The following is a 12,314-nucleotide window of genomic DNA, read 5'->3' on the forward strand; positions in this document are numbered from 1 at the left end:
CTCTCTGGTTTTTTTTTTTTTTTTTTTCTTATAATGAAGAAGGTCAATATTTATTCTTAACAAGTGTCATTAGAATTAATGACCAATTTTTAAACAATTAAAAAAACTACAGATTATTAAGAACACAAAATTTATAGAGCTTAATCTAGCTTTACGACATCCACTGTTGGCGCAAAAGTTATAAATTCATCTTGAACTCAAAGCACGGCCCAAACCGATTGAGATAACGTTTCACATCATAAATTCCCCAAATTCCACATTCAGATTTTTGAACTAGCATTATCCCATATCTAGATCCAAAAAATAAAACTCGTACTCGTACTCATACTCATACTCAAGCTAATTGTGCGAGGGAGAACACTAGCACCTTCTTTCTTCTATTTACTAGTGTATAGCTACGTACGTAGCTAAAGTCGGACATGATCCAAATCACAAACTTGGATTAACCAAATCGAGACACAACAGTAGCAAAACACCAATCCCTTTGAAGCTTGAACAAAGCAAAGACCAACATCCACCAGGACCAAGTTTGTTCCGGTAGGATTCGGGTTTGGTTAAGATTTGAAGCCCACTACCTATCCCTAACCAAGCTCCAAGCTTTGAATACGTGGACCTCTATAAACGGCTTATCCGCTCCTTTCCAACGTATATAATCTCCCGTTTGAAATTCACTTCCTGTTACAGTGAGACACAGCCATGGCGAGCCTGAAGCTCCCACAGACTTTAAGCAATAGCAGCCACGGCGGGAAAGCCCTCGTTCCATTTCCCGCTTCGAGCTTATTGCCCAAGTCAACATTCCCCGTCTACAAAGCTCGCAAAGTTGCCTTTTCCACCGGTACTTTCTTCTCCGACTCTGTTTCATTCTTTTGTTTTTTTTTTTTTTTTGGGTGCAATTACTCAACTTTGAGCTATGATTTGGTTCCTTGAAGAAAACCCATTTCAGGGCTGATTGTTAATTCTCCTTGTTTGTAGTTTGGGCTCTGGTTTGATAAGTTTTTTGAGTATGTTTTCATTTTCTTCTCAATTTTATGGGTCCAGGATTGGTGCTTGACATTGGAACTACCTCAAATTACTGAAATTTAGTCACTAAATCCTTATCCCTTGACGCATAGTGTCATTGCACACACTAGTTTTTTGCTGAATTTTACTTTAGCTGAAGTATTCGTATTATCGTTCAAAACCCCCTATTGATCCTAGGATTCACAGACCCAAATGAGCTCTTCCTCATGTCCTTGGGCTCGCTACATTGTTTGAGATGGAAATAAATTTGTATAATCAACCATTGTATAACATAAAAACCAAGATACCCTTAATGCTTGAATTTGTTGTGCTAAGCCTGGAGGTCCATATTGGTCATCATATTGGTCATCATATATGATGTTCTGACACATGAAAACCAGGTTTTCAAATTGGAGAAGAAAAGATTGAATTCCAAAGATTTTTTTTTTTTTAGATGCAAAACAAGATATCTTTAGTGCTTTATTGTTTGGTTTTAGTCCCCACCGGTAAGACTTGAGGCTTAGTTTTAATACCTTATTACCTGCGCATTATGACTTATGGAGCGTTCATATAGCCCTGCATGTTGTATAGTGGAAACAATTATTTTTCATCAATAATGAGAGTTTTCACATATGTTGTAAAGCTTATTTGCTGCATTAACAATCTCCTGCTAAGTTTCACTAACTTGATTTAATAAAAAATGCCAACTTGGTTCAGACTATTCAGTGCTTTACTATTATGTTCTTCATGTGGGTGCACTAGTTTCTGATCGGTTATCTTTTGTGGGACTTTTTCAGGCTTAATTACGACAACAACTGTAGCCCTCTTTTCTCCCAATATCTTTCCTTCCAGGCACTGCAGTGTAAAACAAGCTCGGAGCACACATTTTAGCACTAGAAGTACATCAGGTTTCTGTGGCTAATTGTATGAGTTTTGGTTTAAGACCTTATTGATTCTTTTTCAGTCTTGTCTCTTTATGGGATGTTGTTCTTACATAGTTGTTTCTCAGCATCTGTACAGTCTGAAACGGATGAACTAGTGGAGGATAAGGCCAAGGATCTGCCTTCGAGTGGGGATTCTATACGCCGTCGATTTCTTGATTTTTATGCTAAACGTGGTCATAAGATTCTTCCAAGTGCCTCTCTTGTGCCAGATGATCCCACAGTTCTACTCACGATTGCAGGAATGCTTCAATTTAAGCCTATATTCCTTGGTCAGGTATGGCACAGACATTCCAGAAATCTGACATGAAATTGTTCCCGCTTACATTTATTTCATAAAATATTTATCATTGAAAGTAAAAGTGTTCACAAGTAATTACCTAGTAAGTATGACTTTTTCATTGTTGGATATTTTGCACATGAAAAATGATTTTAGTCATAGCCAGTATTCGAGCACCAAATTCTGGATATTTTCATCCCTAATGTCATATACATGACACTCTCTGTTATGTGGCATTTGCTCTTGTTTATACTTTTTTTTCTTTCTGAACTTGTTGATTTCTTACATTCTTTTAGAGAACCTCTAGCTTATCTAATGATGCTAGCAGATCCTGTTCAGGTTCCAAAACAAGTACCTTGTGCTACAACTGCTCAAAGGTGCATACGTACAAATGATGTGGAGAATGTAGGTCGAACATCCCGACACCACACATTCTTTGAGATGCTTGGAAACTTCAGTTTTGGAGATTACTTCAAGAAGGAAGCAATCCAGTGGGCATGGGAACTTTCAACTGTAGAGTATGCACGAACTTGAATGCTCTTTGTTGGATATTAACTCGAAAATATATTTTGGTTATTGTTTGAAGCATGATCACATTTTTTCTCAGCAAAATCATTCTGGAAATAGAAGTTAGCCATCTCCTCCACATCTTTTTCACCATGTAGACATGAAATCCATACTGTTTGCGAACTCCCTGTAAAGAATTGTATCTGAACTCCTTGTTAAAAAATGAAGGAGGTGTTTCTTATTCAAATAAGGATCCACTCATGTTCCATAAGAAAAACCATGAGACACAGAGAACTGTCATTTTGTCCTTTCTGTTGGTGTTGTTGTTGTTCTGGATTTCACTTATGATTTTACTGTCTCATGATTCTGCATATTTCAATTATTTAGTCATCTGTAAGTATTTTACTCTCCTGTTATGCATAAAAAAATCATCTACATACCTCTTTCCTTTCAGGTTTGGATTACCAGCGGACAAATTATGGATTAGTGTGTTTGAAGATGACAATGAAGCTTTTGAACTTTGGCATGATGAGGTGAGCTAAAAAGTTCACCAATAATTTCTTTTAGTTTTGTGTATTTTGTTCCTTGCTCATGGATTCTCTCATTCTCAGCTTACAATTTATCAAGCAGCTTTGTCTTTTTTGTTTTTTCACTAATGAGCAAAAGATGCTTTTGTAATTAGTAATGTTTCACTGTTTATGGTGTGGATATACTATATAATGCACACAGAATTAAGGGTATCTTTGGCCTTAATGTATAACCACAGTTACAGTAATAGTGCAATTTCTGTTGGCAACATTATTTGAGCGAGGGATTTGCTTCAGGTGGGTGTTCCTGTTGAGCGAATAAAGAGAATGGGTGCAGATGACAACTTTTGGACCAGTGGAGCAACTGGTCCTTGTGGTCCATGCTCGGAGATTTATTATGATTTCCATCCTGAGAGGGGATATTCAGACATTGTATGTATTTGGTTTCTAAAAGTTCCGTGTAGAGAGAATGAATTTAACTCTCAAATACATTAAAGAGGTGTTTCTTCCTTCTTTCTTTAACGTTTTGGATGGATTTAATTTTCAGGATCTCAATGATGATACCAGGTTTATAGAGTTTTACAATTTGGTTTTTATGGAATTCAACAAAAAGGATGATGGTTCGCTTGAACCCTTAAAGCAGAAGAATATAGATACTGGGCTTGGCCTGGAGCGTATGGCTCGAATCCTTCAGAAGGTATCAGCTTATCTTCCAGTATCACAATATAATGGACACAAATTTCTTCACAACCTCATTATCTTCCTGTTGTTCACCATGGAATACATTCATTAAATACCAATGTTTCAACTTGTTCAAGAATTTTTAGCAAGTCATTCTTTTTCTGCAGGTTCCAAACAACTATGAAACTGACCTGATTTATCCAATTATAGAGAAGACCTCAGAATTGGCAAATGTATCATATAGCCTAGCTGATGATCGTTCAAAATTGAACCTCAAAGTAAGCCCGCTTTTGAAAAACTGCTAGTTTTGTTAATCTTGTTTCAACAAAGAAATCACTTCTTGGAACAGAGAAAGCTACCTCAGCAGCTCAGCTTTATATTATTATAATAATAATAATAATAATTATTATTATTATTATTAATTTTTTTTTTTTTTTTTTGTCTTTCAGATTATAGGAGATCATTTGCGTGCAATTGTCTATCTCATATCAGATGGTGTTGTTCCCTCAAATATTGGGAGAGGTTATGTAGTTCGACGGCTAATCAGAAGGGCTGTTCGTACTGGTAGGATGCTTGGTATAAAGGGGGATGGTCAGGGAAACCTTGAAGGAGCATTTTTACCTGTCATTGCAAGAAAAGTAATAGAGTTGAGCACCCATATTAATCCGGATGTCAGGGGTAGAGCAGCCCGTGTTTTTGAAGAGTTGAAAAGGGAAGAACTAAAATTTGTACAGACACTGGAGAGAGGAGAAAAGTATCTGGATCAAATGCTAGTTGAGGCACTATTAACTGCCAAAGAAAGTGGAACTATACCATGCTTGTCTGGCAAAGATGCATTTCTTTTGTATGATACATATGGATTTCCTGTCGAAATAACAACAGAAGTGGCTGAAGAACGCGGTGTTAGTATCGATATGCATGGTTTTGATATTGAAATGGAAAACCAAAGGCGTCAATCTCAGGCTGCACACAGTGCTGTTAAACTTGCCATGGGAAATAGTTCAGATCTTACAAAGAATGTTCCAGACACTGAATTTCTTGGATATGATACCCTTTCTGCAAGAGCAGTAGTGGAAAGTCTTATAGTGGATGGGAATCCAGTCATACAGGTTTCTGAAGGAAATGATGTAGAAGTATTGTTGAACCGAACTCCATTTTATGCAGAATCAGGTGGTCAGATTGGAGATCATGGATTTTTATATATCCCAGGTGAAAACCAACATAAGGTTGTGATGGAAATAATAGACGTACAAAAATCATTGGGTAACATATTTGTTCACAAGGGTACAATCAGAGAGGGAGTTCTAGAGGTTGGCAGAGAAGTTGAAGCAACAGTGGATGCAAGACTCAGGCAGCGAGCTAAGGTACAGAATCAAATGCAGGGTTAAACTCTTTTCTTCCCGTAAATAATGAAGTTAACATAAGTATCAAAACTATAGGTGCTATGAACAAATCCTGGTATCTTATTCATGCATAGATAGCTGACTCAATTGCAAACTAGAAAAGTCAAAGTATATGGAATCATTTAATGGTCTTCGCTTAGCAATTGCAGTATATTCTTTTCAAAATCTTTTATTTTGCAAACTGAACCCCATTTGGTATTCTGCAGGTGCATCATACTGCTACTCATTTGCTGCAATCTGCACTTAAGAAAGTTATAGGTCAGGAAACTTCACAAGCTGGTTCACTGGTGGCTTTTGACCGTCTAAGATTTGATTTCAACTTCCACCGGTCAATCACTGACAGTGAGCTTGAAGAAATTGAAAAATTGGTTAATATGTGGATTGGGGATGCAACACTGCTTCAAACTAAAGTGATGCCTCTTGCTGATGCAAAAGGGGCAGGGGCTATAGCAATGTTTGGTGAAAAATATGGTGAAGAGGTAGAATGTTCTGCGGAATATGATAATTGGTGCATACTTTACTGCTTATCTCTAATACTGAATTCGCTTTGCACCTTGTATTGATCAACTAAACAATTTGTTTAACTTTACCAGAGTTTCAGAACTAAATGAATATTGATATGTACATGGATTGGTTTAGTCAGCATATAGATTAGAAATATAATAACTCTTGTAGGAAAAGGGTGTTCTTTATTTTTTCTCTGTAGTTAAAGGGAGTTATTTATCTTTTGGATTGCTGTAGTAAATTATTTACTAGATGGCTATTTTAATCCCTTAAAGTTTAGTATTCATTTTCTGAAAACAAGTTTAGAGGGTAGTTCCGCATGTAAAATTTGGTTTGAAATTATTTTACTGAACTATGACCTATTGTAGGTACGTGTCGTAGAGGTTCCTGGTGTATCCATGGAACTCTGTGGTGGGACTCATGTGAGCAATACTTCTGAGATTTGTGGTTTCAAAATAATTTCAGAGCAAGGTATCGCATCTGGAGTTAGGCGAATAGAAGCTGTGGCTGGTGAAGCTTTTATTGAATATGTCAATTCCAGAGATTATTATATGAAACAGCTGTGTTCCACCCTCAAAGTATGTTTTCTTCAAGTCCATTCATCTGCAGGTTTCATCGCATTTTATGCATGCAACATAAATTGTATTTTATCATGTTTACTATAGCTTAAGTAGAAATTTCTTGCTGAGATCAGCCACCTTACACTATTTTTCTTTGCTTATTTATCAGATTCCGATGAAGATATGCTTCTTTAAGCTTCTGTTTGTTAAATACTAAATAATGTTCCCACTATAAATGGAGAATATATTCTTGACCTGGAAGTCCTTATTTTAATTTTAGGCTAATTAATTGTTCTGGTGCTGCAATTGCTTAAGTGGTCAAATTTACATTTGATTGTTCCATAGTAGGCTTAACTTTTTCAAAATACTGCAATTCTTCATTCAAGCATACTTTTATTGCAGTCCCTCGATTGAGTATAATCAGATAATTTAATGTCCTAAACAATTAAAATTTCCCACACAAAGATGACAGTTCCGCATTCTGTCCCCAACTCAGTGGGATTGTTGACAACATTGAGACTGGTAATAGAAACTTTCACCTTCCATGTATCTGGAACTTCTTTGATTTATTTCATCCACTGTGGCTTATGGTATTGTTTTCTATTTTTCTTCTTTCCATTCTCTTATCCTTTTCAACCTAATAGTGCTCCTTGGTGCTTAATACTTCACCTGTGAGTGAAACAGTGGTTTTTTACCATTGCATGCTGTTGCTTTTGTGTAGGTGAAAGCTGAAGAAGTAACAAACAGAGTAGACAATCTCTTAGAGGAGTTACGAATGACAAGGAATGAAGTTTCTAGTTTGCGTGAAAAGGCTGCTGTTTACAAAGCATCACAGTTGGCAGCCAAGGCGGTTTCTGTGGGAAATTCAAATATCAGGTAATATCTACCCACCTTGGGATTTGTAACAGAGTTTATATCATCATCATTTATCACCAAAACCCTAACCATTACTCATGTGGAGGGCGATTAGTCCTCTTCTTTCTGTGCTTTTTTTATGTATCTGAAGCTCCTACCTAGCAATGATAATCATTACAAAACTCGTCAGTTATGTGCATATTAAAGCCCAAGAAATCTCATAATCTTGGTGAAGAATTTAGTGATTTCTATGTTAACCCATGTGGTACCAACATGTGGAGGACTTAAATTTGAGTTCTCTACTCATTGCATGAGGTTTCTAAAAAAAAAAAAAAAGTGAAGTCATTTTTCTTTTATTTTCAAATGTAGTGGAAATTGTTTTTTGTTTATATCTTTATTGATTTTTTTTTCTTATATCCTGTCACAGGGTACTAGTTGAATCTATGGATGATACTGATGCTGATTCACTAAAAAAAGCAGCTGAATATCTAATAGATACGCTACAAGATCCGGCAGCTGTAATTCTGGGCTCTTGTCCTGGTGATGAGAAGGTAAGTTTGGTTGCAGCATTCACTCCAGGGGTTGTGAAGTTGGGAATGCAGGCAGGGAAGTTTATAGGGCCAATAGCTAAGCTGTGTGGTGGGGGAGGGGGCGGAAGACCCAATTTTGCTCAGGCCGGTGGGAGGAAGCCTGAGAATTTGTCAGATGCACTTGAAAAAGCTCGATCAGAAATCTTCTTACGTCTCTCTGAAAAGGCAAGCTAAAAGTCTTTCAAGTCAGCCTTGTATTTGTGTAGGGTTTCTATGTTGCTTTGCAATATCACATAGGCTCCGAAGGAGTAGTGTCTGTACGAACTGTTAGGGGTATGAAAACCCATTGTCCTGAGGATAATATTGTAGCTAGTAAATATTACTGAGATTAGGGACACTCTGTTCTACAATATTAACTTTTCTTTCCAACTTCGGCCAGTTTAGAATTTAGATGAGGATTCCCAGTTGTACAAATACAGCTCTGTGGGCCCTTCAAAAAAATAAAAAATAAAAAATAAAAACAAATACAGCTCTACGGGTGCAAATTGAATTGTTAGTTGAGAACGAATTGGACATTGTGACTATTGAGATTTTAACAATATTTTACTAGAGCTACTTTCCTAATCTATCTAAGTGGTCATCTTGGTTGCTTCGCGTCGATCTCCATGTTGGTTCATACAAAATCAAATTGGGGTCTTGAAGATTTGTGATTGATGGCTTTCAGAAGCTTCTGAGCCGTGCGACCCAGATTCAAGAATCGTCGTATCTGCTTGGAAGCGACTGGTATTTCAAATGGTAATTTTTTATTATAGACTCTCATGAATTGATTGGCATGGCCTGGCATATAAAGCTTTACTTTGGAGACCAAGAAATCTGACTTGAGCGCGAAGAAACCTTATTACATTGAGTTCGACGTAATTACTGTTTCTGAACTCTAATTAGGAGACAAAAGAAATCAATATATAATCTCACTACTTCATTTTCTGTTTTTTTTTTTTTTTTTTTTAAAAAAAAACCCCACCCCATTCCCACCCTTGATGGGGCTCGAACTCCTGACCTCTTATATATGAGAGCAAAGCCTTACCACCCCACCAAACACACACACCCTCTACTACTTCATTTTCTGGGAGCAGACCCAATTCACCAATTAGCAATCAGAGTTACTCACAAACCCCTAAGCATCAAAATAGAAATCAAAATGGCAAAAGATATGGATAACAATCTGCCCCCTTCTGTAGAGTCTTCAACCAATGGATCCGAGGAGCACAAGTCCAAGGATCTCTCAGTGAGTGGCGATTCGATTCGTCACCGTTTTCTGGAATTTTTTGCTTCCTGTGGTCACAAGGTTCTTCCTAGTGCTTCTCTAGTCCCAGATGATCCCACAGTTCTACTAACAATTGCTGGAATGCTTCAGTTCAAGCCTATATTCCTTGGCCAGGTTCAAAGACCAGTACCTCGTGCAACAATTTCTCAGAGGTGCATTCGCAGTTTCGCACTAATGATGTGGAGAATGTAGGTAGAACAGCTCGGCATCATACATTCTTCGAAATGCTTGGCAACTTCAGTTTCGGAGATTACTTCAAGAAGGAAGCAATCCAATGGGCATGGGAGCTTTCGACTGAAGAGTTTGGAATACCAGCTGACAGGTTGTGGGTTAGTGTCTTCGAAGATGACGATGAAGCTTTCGAAATCTGGCATCATGAGGTTGGTGTTCCTGTGGAGCATATCCAGAGAATGGGTGAAGAAGACAACTTTTGGACTAGTGGAGTTACCGGTCCATGCGGTCCATGCTCCGAGATTTATTATGATTTCCATCCTGAGAGGGGATATTTAGATGCAGACCTCAATGATGATACCAGATTTATTGAGTTTTACAATTTGGTTTTTATGGAGTTCAACAAAAAGGTTGATGGTTCACTTGAGCCCTTGAAACAGAAGAACATAGATACCGGACTTGGCCTGGAGCGTATGGCTCGAATCCTTCAGAAGGTACGTATCAATTGACTCTGCAGTTTTTCAATATAATGAATACAATTATGCATGTGTTTACAAAATTTGTTGTCAATTAGAGAATTTTTCATATCAGTTTGTACTAGAACTTCCAACTAAATCGTACTTTTCGATCTTGTAGGTCTCGAACAACTATGAAACTGACTTGATCTATCCAATTATAGAGAAGGTCTCAGAATTAGCAAAGGTATCATATAGCCAAGCAAATGAGCTGTTCAAACTGAATTTTAAGGTACCGCCCGTCAAATTTTCTTCAATAAACATATGCATTCTTAATTTCTTATTAATTATGGTTTCTTCATATATATGTTTCTTTTCAGATTGTCGGAGATCATCTGCGTGCAATTGTGTATCTCATATCAGATGGCGTTGTTCCATCAAATACCAAAAGAGGGTACGTATGTCCTTCGAATGCTTATCAGAAGGGCGGTTCGTGCAGGCAGGTCGCTTGGTCTAAAGGGAGATTGTCAGGGAAACCTTGGAGAAACAGTTCTACCGGTCATTGCAGGGAAAGTAATTGAGATGAGCAGCCTTATTGATCCGGATGTGAAAGATAAAGCAGGCCGAATTCTTGAGGTGTTGCAAAGGGAAGAACTTGTGTTTGTGAAGACATTGTGCAAAGGAGAGAAAAAGCTTCACCAAATGCTAGATGAGGCATTATCGAGTGCAGAGAAAAGTGGGAGTATCCCTTGCTTGTCAGGCAAATATGCATTTGTGTTGAAAGATACATATGGATTTCCTGTTGAACAAACAAGAGAAGTGGCTAAAGAACATGGTGTAGGTATAGATATGGATGGCTTTGATACTGAAATGGAAAACCAAAGGCGTCAGTCTAAGACTGCACACAAAACTGTTGAAGTTGTCGGATGCACTTGAAAAGGCTTGGCTCCGGAATCATCGCGATCGACTCATTCTGCAAGCTATCAAATAGGAGTCCCTGTACAGTTGTACGTTGTCTGTATATAGTAGACGTTTAAATATCACTTGGTCTAGTTCTTTAGGATTAAGTACTGTTACATATACAAATGGCCAGAGCTCAAATCTGGGGTGTTGGGTCCTATATTGTGGGCCAGTAGGGATGGTGCCTTGCTACCCTCATTTGTCACTTAGTGACGAAGGTGGGTTTGGCCTGAGATGTGGACCTTCTTAGGCTTTCAGGTCGACTTATGGTCCATGACTAATCGTTTCGGATCATGACTTTTAAGGGAGTTGGTAATTATCTAGAATAAGATTGGTTGTCAAGCAGCTTATGGATGAGAAGTTGCTCCTATTTGTTTGATGGGAAGTGACGTTCTATTGGTATCACAATTGCGTGCTTGGCTAATGGGAGACCAAAGTCATAACTACCCTAGGAGACACGGAGTAGTTCTTTGTGCTATAAGCTCGCTGCTATAGCAAGCTCAAAACAGACTTGTAATGAGTTTGCATTTACTTGATAGAGTTTGGGATTTGTCCATATCCTATTCAAAGTTCATGGTAGACTCTAGCCCACTAATGGCTATTGAATCTAATGCAATCAATACCCTTTAAAAAAAAATACATATGGTAACTAGTTTGTACTTCAGTATTTAGTTATAAAAAAAAAAATATTAGTTTTACCTCACTGCCACTAGTTTTGTGACAGATATGGAAGATAGTGATGGAGTATTGTACCAAAATTATTATATGGTGGGAAAAATAGGCGAATTGCTCATACTGTTATATAGTTGTCAATTTACCCTCAGATTATTTTATTCTGCTAAATTACATAATTTTATATTGTTTTATTTTTTGTCAATTTCTATAATTTATTTCAAGTTTTGAGTTCATGTGCTATGTACGTCAAAGTATTTACAAATGTGTTATGTAAACATATTTCTAGATACTCTATGGAGAAACGTAAACTCACAAAAATATTATTTAGGATAAGGTAATTACAAACAATTAACATATGGAGGTAATAAATATAGACTGAAACATATATATATATATATATATATATATATATATATATATATATATATATATATATATGTTGGGAACAAAAGTGTCAGATGACCTAAACTTCAGGGTTCAGGGACTGTAGAATCGTACAGAACGCCGCCCTTGGATATGCGTTTCTGCAACTTCCTCTATCTCCGATGGAGAAAATTTCCGGCACTTCCCCTGGTGTCGCAGCCATCGAGTACGGTCCAGGTCGTCTCCCCCTTTTATCTGTTAGTCTCCAAGACGTCGAGGTCCTCGACCCGTGTTGTAGCGACTTCGTTCATTCCTCCTCAGATTGGTTCGATCTGGGCCTTGAGGTCGCTATCGATTCATCGTCCATTTGGATTGGGGATTGTTGGTGACTGGAAAATCTCGGGCAGGACAGATCCGAGAGTCGGACGTCTTCGGCCATCTCGGGCACGGCTTAAGTCGACGGTGTGCGGATCTGGACTGGGGGCGAGTGAAGGGCTCGTGATGGGCCGGTTGTTGATCCAATTGTGCATTGGAGCGGCAATCGGAGTGAAGCAGTGCCTGGGCTTTCGGCTGGACCTG

The 12,314-nt window shown here is 37.9% G+C and overlaps 1 protein-coding gene and 1 pseudogene across 3 annotated transcripts; both read left to right on the forward strand.

Moving 5' to 3' along the window:
- Positions 1–445: 445 nt before the first annotated feature.
- On the forward strand, positions 446–8,242 carry LOC133738328 (alanine--tRNA ligase, chloroplastic/mitochondrial-like). Of its 3 annotated transcripts, XM_062165843.1 has the most exons (13): positions 446–835; positions 1,797–1,907; positions 2,009–2,217; positions 2,560–2,738; positions 3,182–3,260; positions 3,552–3,686; positions 3,802–3,951; positions 4,103–4,213; positions 4,385–5,299; positions 5,545–5,817; positions 6,211–6,420; positions 7,124–7,278; positions 7,685–8,242. In XM_062165843.1, exons 1-13 carry the CDS (start codon positions 697–699, stop codon positions 8,019–8,021), a joined length of 3,003 nt encoding a protein of 1,000 aa, XP_062021827.1. In that variant the 5' UTR covers positions 446–696; the 3' UTR covers positions 8,022–8,242. The 3 variants fall into 3 exon arrangements, with proteins under 3 accessions (XP_062021827.1, XP_062021829.1, XP_062021828.1); XM_062165845.1 differs by lacking the exon at positions 446–835 and having other exon boundaries at positions 1,797–1,923; positions 2,549–2,738; XM_062165844.1 differs by lacking the exon at positions 446–835 and having other exon boundaries at positions 1,797–1,923.
- Positions 8,243–8,985: 743 nt separating this feature from the next.
- On the forward strand, positions 8,986–11,212 carry LOC133737624 (alanine--tRNA ligase, chloroplastic/mitochondrial-like; annotated as a pseudogene).
- Positions 11,213–12,314: the final 1,102 nt, after the last annotated feature.

The sequence above is a fragment of the Rosa rugosa genome, chromosome 3, assembly GCF_958449725.1.
Source record: "Rosa rugosa chromosome 3, drRosRugo1.1, whole genome shotgun sequence".
In the NCBI taxonomy this organism is placed as follows: Eukaryota; Viridiplantae; Streptophyta; class Magnoliopsida; order Rosales; family Rosaceae; genus Rosa; species Rosa rugosa.

What these genes read in the sequence shown, in the direction of transcription:
- LOC133738328 (XM_062165843.1), top strand. Translation starts at nt 697, where the DNA reads ATGGCGAGCCTGAAGCTCCCACAGACTTTAAGCAATAGCAGCCACGGC. An exon ending in GTGAAAAATATGGTGAAGAG is followed by an intron (nt 5,818 to 6,210) that starts GTAGAATGTTCT and finishes GACCTATTGTAG; the next exon opens with GTACGTGTCGTAGAGGTTCC. An exon ending in GTGGGAAATTCAAATATCAG is followed by an intron (nt 7,279 to 7,684) that starts GTAATATCTACC and finishes ATCCTGTCACAG; the next exon opens with GGTACTAGTTGAATCTATGG.